Source organism: Oncorhynchus masou, chromosome 27 (genome assembly GCF_036934945.1).
Source record: "Oncorhynchus masou masou isolate Uvic2021 chromosome 27, UVic_Omas_1.1, whole genome shotgun sequence".
Taxonomy (NCBI): domain Eukaryota; kingdom Metazoa; phylum Chordata; class Actinopteri; order Salmoniformes; family Salmonidae; genus Oncorhynchus; species Oncorhynchus masou.
Window position 1 is genome coordinate 49,918,743 of NC_088238.1, and position 9,529 is coordinate 49,928,271.

At 39.5% G+C, this 9,529-nt stretch overlaps 1 protein-coding gene across 4 annotated transcripts; it reads right to left on the reverse strand.

The window, feature by feature from the left end:
• Positions 1 to 277: 277 nt before the first annotated feature.
• LOC135516339 (uncharacterized) lies at positions 278 to 9,529 on the reverse strand. Of its 4 annotated transcripts, none has more exons than XM_064940571.1 (7): positions 9,296 to 9,513; positions 4,114 to 6,120; positions 3,791 to 3,951; positions 3,481 to 3,713; positions 2,811 to 2,940; positions 1,095 to 1,192; positions 278 to 1,014 (listed from the first exon to the last, which is right to left on the reverse strand). In XM_064940571.1, exons 2-7 carry the CDS (start codon positions 6,086 to 6,088, stop codon positions 876 to 878), a joined length of 2,736 nt encoding a protein of 911 aa, XP_064796643.1. In that variant the 5' UTR covers positions 6,089 to 6,120; positions 9,296 to 9,513; the 3' UTR covers positions 278 to 875. The 4 variants fall into 4 exon arrangements, with proteins under 4 accessions (XP_064796643.1, XP_064796644.1, XP_064796647.1 ...); XM_064940572.1 differs by lacking the exon at positions 9,296 to 9,513 and adding an exon at positions 8,838 to 9,082; XM_064940573.1 differs by lacking the exons at positions 278 to 1,014; positions 1,095 to 1,192 and adding an exon at positions 1,199 to 2,448 and having other exon boundaries at positions 9,296 to 9,529.

Here is a 9,529-nt window from a genome sequence, read left to right on the forward strand (position 1 = left end):
TGGTGTGATTGCCACCTTTTGCTGAGGTGATTGTCATCTAATCGGGTGGGATAAGGGACCACCTGGCATCACAGGTGACAGGTCTACTACCCTCTGTCAGAATTCCTGATGACTCTGAGGTCTGTTTTTCATTGTGGTTGATCTGGTGCTGGATGTGTGGCTTTATACCAAAAAGAGGACATTGTTTTGTTCCTACTGCATACTAGTTTGTTTACTCTACACCAGTAGCTGTTGCAGGTGGGTGGGAATGTCTCGGTGTGTCAAAAAAAAATGGCAGTTTTATATTGCGCTTTGATAGCCTTTATTATATTGAGAGAGGTGCATTAATATTTAAAAAATAAAAAATAAAATAAAAATTGATGATCACCACTACATTTGTAACCTTCACAGTTCTATCCACAAGAGGGCGTCACAGCGCCTCCATTGTATTTCTCATTTTGGTGATCACAGCTCCTCCATTGATAGATCACGGATTTAAGAAATACAATCATGTTTCAATGCATTCTTGGGCAGACTTCATTTTCATATCAAGCAAAACACAGAAAAAAAAACATGTCAATAATTTCATCCAGACATCCCTGAAATCTCATACAGATCCATTTATATTAATACAAATCCCATATACCTTAAGTGAAGACAGTTTAAAAAAGTCATCACTACATTTCACCAAAGCTTTGTGAGTACTGTATTTTTGTATGAACTCCCATAATATGTAGGCTATAACCATGTAAGATCATATGGATATTAGATCAGTGAAAATATAGAATATAAAATGTCCTTGAGACAGTTAAAATCATTGCATCTACCAACAAAAAGTCAAAAGTATTACAATAGTTCATATTTCATCAGTTCAAATGACAGTTTACATCTCAGAATCATGAGCTTAGATCTTTCTGAAACACATTTTTCAGACCAGGCCTTGAATTCCAGCTCTGTTTCTTGGACAACATGTAGACGCATCCAAAGAGATCAGGGAACATATTCATCAGGTCAACAGATTCTAAGTCCTCAGCACTGCAGAAGGAGAAACAAACTCAGCCACCTTCAAATGGTAAGACAGTGAAACGTTTTGGTACGGGAGAAAACAGTCTTACTTGTGCTCATGGAGGTTGCGTATGAAGCGTAGTAACCCCAACATGTTCTCAGGGTAGGGCTGTTTGCCATCCATCTTTTTCATCAATTCAGAGGGCAGCTGTGATCACAAAACAATCTGTAAATTGTGTAGCCTCAGCTTTCAAAACGCTCTGCCAGGGGAGAGGGCACTCCCACACTTTTGCATTAGTGTATACATGTTTTAATATACATGTATATACAGTGGGGCAAAAAAGTATTTAGTCAGCCACCAATTGTGCAAGTTCTCCCACATAAAAAGATGAGGCCTGTAATACTCATAGGTACACTTCAACTATGGCAGACAAAATTAGCATTTTTTTCTCCAGAAAACCCATTGTAGGATTTTTAATGACTTTATTTGCAAATTATGGTGGAAAATAAGTATTTTGTCACCTACAAACAAGCAGGATTTCTGGCTCTCACAGACCTGTAACTTATTTATGAGGCTCCTCTGTCCTCCACTAGTTACCTGTATTAATGGCACCTGTTTGAACTTGTTATCAGTATAAAAGACACCTGTCCACAACCTCAAACAGTCACACTCCAAACTCCACTATGGCCAAGACCAAAGAGCTGTCATAGGACACCAGAAACAAAAATTGTAGACCTGCACCAGGCTGGGAAGACTGAATCTGCAATAGGTAAGCAGCTTGGTTTAAAGAAATCAACTGTGGGACTAATTATTAGGAAATAGAAGACATACAAGACCACTGATAATCTCCCTCGATCTGGGGCTCCACGCAAGATCTCACCCTGTGGGGTCAAAATGATCACAAGAATGATGAGCAAAAATCCCAGAACCACACCTAGTGAATGACCTGCAGAGAGCTGGGACCAAAGTAACAAAGCCTACCGTCAGTAACACACTACGCCGCCAGGGACTCAAATCCTGCAGTGCCAGACGTGTCCCCCTGCTTAAGCCAGTACATGTCCAGGCCCGTCTGAAGTTTGCTAGAGAGCATTTGGATGATCCAGAAGATTGGGAGAATGTCATATGGTCAGATGAAACCAAAATATAACTTTTTGGTAAAAACTCAACTCGTCGTGATTGGAGGACAAAGAATGCTGAGTTGCCATGTATCGTGAGATTTTGAGTGAAAACCTCCTTTCATCAGCAAGGGCATTGAAGATGAAACGTGGCTGGGTCTTTCAGCATGACAATGATCCCAAACACACTGCCCGGGCAACGAAGGAGTGGCTTCGTAAGAAGCATTTCAAGGTCCTGGAGTGGCCTAGCCAGTCTCCAGATCTCAACCCCATAGAAAATCTTTGGAGGTAGTTGAAAGACCGTGTTGCCCAGCAACAGCCCCAAAACGTCACTGCTCTAGAGGAGATCTGCATGGAGGAATGGGCCAAAATACCAGCAACAGTGTGTGAAAACCTTGTGAAGACTTACAGAAAACATTTGACCTCTGTCTTTGCAAACAAAGGGTATATAACAAAGTATTGAGATAAACTTTTGTTATTGACCAAATACTTATTTTCCACCATAATTTGCAAATAAATTCATTAAAAATCCTACAATGTGATTTTCTAAAAACAAAAAAAAATCTAATTTTGTCTGTCATAGTTGAAGTGTATCTATCATGAAAATGACAGGCCTCTCATCTTTTTAAGTGGGAGAACTTGCACAATTGGTGGCTGACTAAATAATCTGTTGCCCCACTGTACATTTTATAAAATGACATCTGGTTCACCTTGGATCTCCACTGACAGAAGGTTCTCTCCGTAGCACTTTGTTTCAGAGCTTCTAGAAGTTTTTGGTCAGCGTCGCTATACTTCCAGACCTCCTTCTCATTCCCAATTCTTCTCAAGTACTCAACTCTCCTGAAAAACAATATACAGTAAAAAATGTCTAGTCATACATTCATGTACTTTGTGTACTCATAGTTTAATGCATATACTTTAGCATCGTCTCTTATTTTGCCCAAGCTAAAGCATCCTATGCATCGGAATAATATTAACTCATTATTTTCATTATGCGCGTACAGTATTATCAGTGTCAATCACTCTGTCACTATTACTGGAATACTGATCCCAAAATGTTTAGTACTTATCTCCTTATGTTTAGCTTTAGTTTGTGTGTTAAATGCAATGTATGAAATGTGGTGTGATATCCCTACTAAATAGCTCGAGCTCATGTTCCTATCGATCCCAGTAAGGCCAGCAGGCTACTCTATTGGTTGTAACTTATGAAAGTTGTATTGTCAATTTGCTTTGTTATTTAAACGCCACTTTAAACATGTACATGACACAGCAACATTTCCCCATGGGGACAATAAAGTCAGTCAAGTTCATTATTATTGTTCATTACACAGGGTGCCATACTAACAAACAACTTTTCAAGTGACAAATAAGGATTTTCACCTCTGTGGTTTCCAGAAGAGGGGATGATTCAGGGTCTCCTCCACTGTAGGTCTCTCAGCAGGGTCTTTATTGATCATCCACTCAATGAGGTCCTTTGCCACCTCGTCTGACACATGTTCTAGTGTGTAAGTCCCCCTGATTATGTTTCGATTCTGTTCAAGTTCATCACCAAGTGGACCTTCAAAGGGGTGGTGTCCACCAGAAAGGATGTAGTATACCAACATCCCAGCCACCTGAAATTACAACAATCATTCAGTCCATCGCTCTACAAACAGGAAATAATCTTTATTCTACCTTCACGTTGCTCCACCTGTATATCAGAGCTCCTCTTATATCCAGAGCCTTTTTTGTCTAACATCTCCTTGGCCATCCAGCATTTTGTTCCTGCAGGGACTGTGTACAGAGTTGTTTGTTCCACTGTCAATCTGCGACTTTTGCCAAAATCTGCCAATTTTGCATTTCCATTGATATCTGTTAAGGAAAAATATCACAATATCATGCTTTTCATAAGTATAGATACTAGAAAATGACTATGATACTGCATATGGATTTTAAATCCATAATGATGAAAGCCATGTTTTATATTTAGTGGGAGTGAAAGGCTTAACTGTGCAATGCTATAGTATCTCTCACCTATCAAAACATTCTGAGGTTTGATATCCCGATGAAGGACTTTGGTAGTTGGACCATGAAGGACACTTAAACTGCGGAGCACCTCTTGAGTGATTTTCATCAGGGCAGGAGTGTCATCCTTGGATAGGTGTGTATTAATGTACTCATCCAGAGTGTATTCACAGAGCTGAAGAGCAAGATAACCAAAGAAACTGTCTTCTGCAAAGTCCATGTATCTCACAATACAGCTACTGTCAAGCTCTGGAAGATGTAAAAATCCTTCCTCACTCTTGAGAAACTGATAGTTTGACCTGATCATTCTCTTTATAGCTACTTCAGTGCCATCATCCCTCAGGCCCAAGAAGACCTCAGATCCATCACTGCCCTTTGCTATGCGAAAGTAATCATCATCATATATAAGAGTGAGGTTTCCTACTTTATAAACTTTACATTCATCCATGTTGGCAAGCTTCTCTAACTGCGTCTCCCACCGCTTGCTGACTTTGATCCATTTGCGCTGCGACGGTGACGTGTCAGTGGTGGGTTGGAACGGCTTGACACTAGAACACTCATCAAGGCCAGATTCCTCAACAGGAGTAGATGAAGTATTGAAGGCTAAACATGCATTATTTTCTTGAGTGTCTGTCTCTTCTTTTGGTATGTCTTGTTTTTCTGCCGTTCTCTTCATCTTCTTAATCATCTTCTTCCTCTTCTTCTTCTTGGTTTCTGACAAATGACTGTCTTTTGAATCTTCACTTGTTGACTTGGAGACAGAACGTTGTCTGTCTAATAACTTGTTTAGATCTCTCAGCTTTACTTTCAGGTTTTCATCCCTTCCCCAGTTAAGTAGTCCTTCAGGTACCAGAGTCAGTCCCAGAGAGCTGATGTAACCAGGAACACAGCTAAATGTGTAAAGATCTGCTAGTAAGGCATAGGCATACATCTTCAATTCATAGGGATAACCCTTCCTCTGTGTGCATGGGACAATGTGCTTGCATATTTCCTCAAGGTCGGAGTTGCTCCAACGATCCTTGTCTTTTGTCTTCTGTGTGATGCCATAGAGCGTAACAATGATCAATGGCACAAGATAATCTTCTGTTTTAGAGGAAAGCAGTTTCACTAACTCAGGAATTAGGGTAAGTGACACCTCATTAGGTATTTCCTTCATTGCGCAAACAACTCTATATAAGGATTTCAATGCACCTGCCCTAAATTTCAGAGGAACTGTGGACAGACGTCTGCTTACATCTTGAACATAGGAAACTAGTTTCTTGGAATCGTTCAACCATTTAATGGCTTTCTGGAAGTATTCGTCTTCATTTGCACCTTCAACGTTAAAGCACATGTCAATCATAGTGAGGTGGGTTTGTGGGTTCTCCTGTAGTAAGTGAAGATCATAGTGCTTGAAAACATCTGTTGGGGATGTTTGTTTTATTGCTTGTGCAAAATGTAAAAAAAGCTTGATTTTGGAAAAGAACTCACTCTCTTTAGCAAAGTTTCCGATTATTCTTGCCAATTTCTGATCAATTGCAGGATGGACGCCATGATTTAGCCACATTAAAGCTCCAGCTATGAGAAGCTCCTTCACAATATCCTCTCTGTCATGTGCTAATTGAATTGGAAAGAAAGGTTGTTCTGCTAGACCATTTGGATCTGCCTTTGCTTCCAGTAATGTTGTCACTATATTCACTGGAACTTTACGCAGTCCAGCATAATGCAGTGGTGCTAAATATCTCTTTGATGGTTTGTTGGGGTCAGCACCTTTTCCCAGAAGAAATGTACAAATCTCCTGATTTGCAAATGCAACAGCAGCAATTAAAGGGGTTACTTCATCTTGTAACTCAACACAAGGGTACAATGCATTGATGTCCTTGCCTCTGATCAATTTCTTCAGCCTCTCCAGATTATTATTAATTATGGACTTGATAATAGGATCTGTTGGCTCTGAGATAACCAGTCTGGCCAGAAGTTCTTGAAAATCAATCTTGTGTTCCATAACTCCTGACGATTTTATCTACGCAGGGACATCTGAGGAAGAAAAGCAATGTGGTGAGTACAGTGAACTGTTCAATTAAATAATACAAATAATTCTGGGACATAAGTAGGCCTGACCTTAAATTATTTTATATATCTAATCTAAACTTATACTGAACAAAAATATAAAAGCAACAATTTTAAATGTGCCTCAGGATCTCGTCACAGTATCTCTGTGCATTCAAATTGCCATCGATAAAATGCAATTGTTTGTTGTCCGTAGCTTATGCGTGCCCATTCCATATCCACAACGCCAACATGGGGGACTCTGTTCAAAGGGACATCAGTAAACCGTGATACATGGGTCTGATATAGCACGGCTGTCAGCCAATCAGCATTCAGGTTTTAACCACAGTTTATAAGAATCTTCATAAACTGGGTGATTCGAGCCCTGAATGCTAACTGGCTGACAGCCGTGGTATATCAGACCGTATACCACGGGTATGATAAAACATTTATTTTTACTGCTCTAATTATGCTGGTAACCAGTTTATAATAACAATAAGGGACCTTGTGGGTTTGTGATATATGGCCAATATACCACAGACAAGGGCTGTGTCCAGGCACTAGAACAGCCCTTAGCCGTGTTATATTGGCCATATATCACACCTCCTCGAGCCGTATTACTTAAATATAGAACTCTTTTTTTAGGCTATATAAGAACCCTTTTCTTCTAAGAGTGCACTTACTGTACATTACAATTGGGTGGAGTTCATTAGGAGAATAATACATAAATAATACAATTCCTGTACTGTTTCCTCAAATAGTCTGCCACAGTGGAAGCGTCATAATACCCTTAAAATCCCAGAAATGGTTCCAACAGTTTTTCAGCCATTCATTTGCACATTGCTTGCGCTCCAAACACTTAAAAGACACACCCTATCCCCTCAGCCCACAAATGAAGTGGTCACTTCTGATGACGTGTTATGACGTCTTACGAGTGTTCACTTGCAGGGCAAGAGAGGAAGGATTTTTTTTATTTTTCTATCGTAGGTAAAAACACATTTTCTAACCGTACAAAAATAAATCGAACTGTATTTTAAGACAATTAAATGCTCTACTAACAAAAAAGCTGTCAGAATAATAAGTGTATGTATGTCCCTTAAGGTCCTTGTGTAATGTGAAATTCTACCACTTAGCCCAATTGTCCTTTGTATATTATTTATATATACACACACACTTGTGTTCCCACATTTACTTTCTGTATTGATTTGTTGTTAATAGAAACATTTTTTAAAGATGGAATAATTTTCGACTGCCCTTGCCCAGAAATTCATCACTTGTTCATCCCACGATGATTGTTTTCAGCCACAGGTAGCTTGTGGGTGCTTCATATGCGCTACAGTCAGTAATGATTGCATGTCTACTTACATTAACTATATAACGTAAACTTGTACATCGCCTTGGTCCGTACAATTGCCCTTATTTTAGCGCCCCAAAAACGTAATACTTCCAGATCAACTGTAATGTCAATACCATAGTAAAGCACAATTTCTCCCCTTTCCAACAAAATCAATTACATGACTTAAAACACTGCCCGTTTCTGCATAACTGAAGCAGGCAATGAGCCCCGTTGGGTCTTTTTTTAAATGGCGGGTGGGGATGCGAAACTAATGCGTGATAGTGAGAAGGAGAGATGTCGTGTGGGAAAATAGCTTTTTTCCCACTCGATCTGTCCAACTTATCACCTCTAAAATGTAAATAAAACACTATAAAGAGTTTATATAATGTGTCATTACATACCTATGTGAAGGTTTGTGTCGAATTTGAGTCGGGATTTTAGGGCGGTGCTAAAGTGATCTTAGAAGTAAACAGCGGCTTTGAGTATGATGAGCGCATGCAATGATGACGAAAAAAATGACTAGGTATCCCCCTTACACCCATCACTGTCTATTTCTTGTTTTTAAAGGATGAGAGAAGTGCTACACCTGTTGGAGGGAGATTGTAAAACAGAAATAGTTGCTTCATGCATGCTGTAACGGAAGGTCCGTTTTTTTCAACTTTTCTCCAATACTATGTATCCATTACCATGTCGATCAACGTTTGAATAGAAACCTAGTTCACACCCCCGATTTTGAAGTCAACACAGTCGCTACAGTCCCATTATAGTTATCTTTGTAGCCTCGTTTGAATGTTGCGGTTGCGCACATTTGTACGGAATGGGGTGCGTTTACGTTAATTATTAATATACGACTACTGTATGATAGCTAGCAAATTAATGAGCTAATTAACGTTAGCCTGCCCATCTACTTCTGAAGAAGGAAAAGTTTATTTCTACAATTTCCAAAAGATAACCAAACAAACAATGCATTACTTTTATGAGACGTGTTTGTGGTTTAGTAACACCATTTCTAACTTATTTACATTCGTTTTTACTTATACTTGTATGTTGACTTCATATCGACGTAGAGTTTTAAGTTTTGGCGATACTTTTCTTCGCGGATATACAATTGCGAATTGAATTACGGGGCGTTTCAAGCCCCGATGAGAACATAATTGGACACTCGCAAACTCCATTTAAAAAAATAGGACATACGTTGCAAACGTCCTTGCTTTGGCTAATCATTTGAACCGACGACAAATATGGCCGAGGGACTTTCTCTTCCCCTCCAAGGACTGAAGGTTTAGGGCTGTCTACTTTCAGTTTGAAACACAACCATTTGAATTTTACCAAAAAAATCGAATTAATTGTGTGTTTGTTGTAGGCTTACCTTGGCGTGACGTTCTGATAAGCCGTGTATTCCCTTCAATTTACTCAAAACAAATTGCTATGCTAAATATTTATAAAAGTTAACACGTCCGAGAGAGATTTGTGGGGTTATCAATGTGCTACCCCAGGGTAAGCCTACACGAAACACAGATCTTATATGAAATAGTTTTAAACACCCAGATGGAAAAATAAATGTTGAAATAACAAATGGAACGATTTCCGGGTTTTATGATTCATACTGTGGCACTAATAAAACATGCAGTTTGACAGCTCTGGTGCATACCAACTAAATGTGTGGTGGTTTACCTGACTAAAGTACGGTTGACAGACTTTTGGAAAAAACAAACATTTTAATAGTTTCAAATATGGAGGATTTGCTGTTTCCACTAACTTGGAAAGAGCAACATTCACTGGACTGTGCCAATAGCTTCAAAAATCTGTTAAAGTAAAAGTACATACCCCTTAGTTCTTTAGATGAGAAAGGCTGAAGTTACAGTGCCCGCACTACTGATGCGGAAATAACATCGGCCGCGTTCGAGAGCATCAAAGTGACTGACTGATCGACAAATCACCCAAACACGGACATTAACGGTGCTTCCTTAAATCAGAGAGGAAGAGGCGAAGCCCAAAAGCAGAATTTGTAAACCCTGTTGCGCAACATCGCGAGACTTTCGGGAACCCTTGCGACGCACA

Bases quoted from the DNA above. Each gene is read 5' to 3' on its own strand.
- LOC135516339 (XM_064940571.1), bottom strand. From the start codon at position 6,088: ATGGAACACAAGATTGATTTTCAAGAACTTCTGGCCAGACTGGTTATC. The intron at 2,941-3,480 runs GTGAAAATCCTT...ATTGTTTTTCAG, and splicing joins CTCTTCTGGAAACCACAGAG to GAGAGTTGAGTACTTGAGAA. The intron at 1,193-2,810 runs GTGAACCAGATG...TTGTGATCACAG, and splicing joins TCTGTCAGTGGAGATCCAAG to CTGCCCTCTGAATTGATGAA.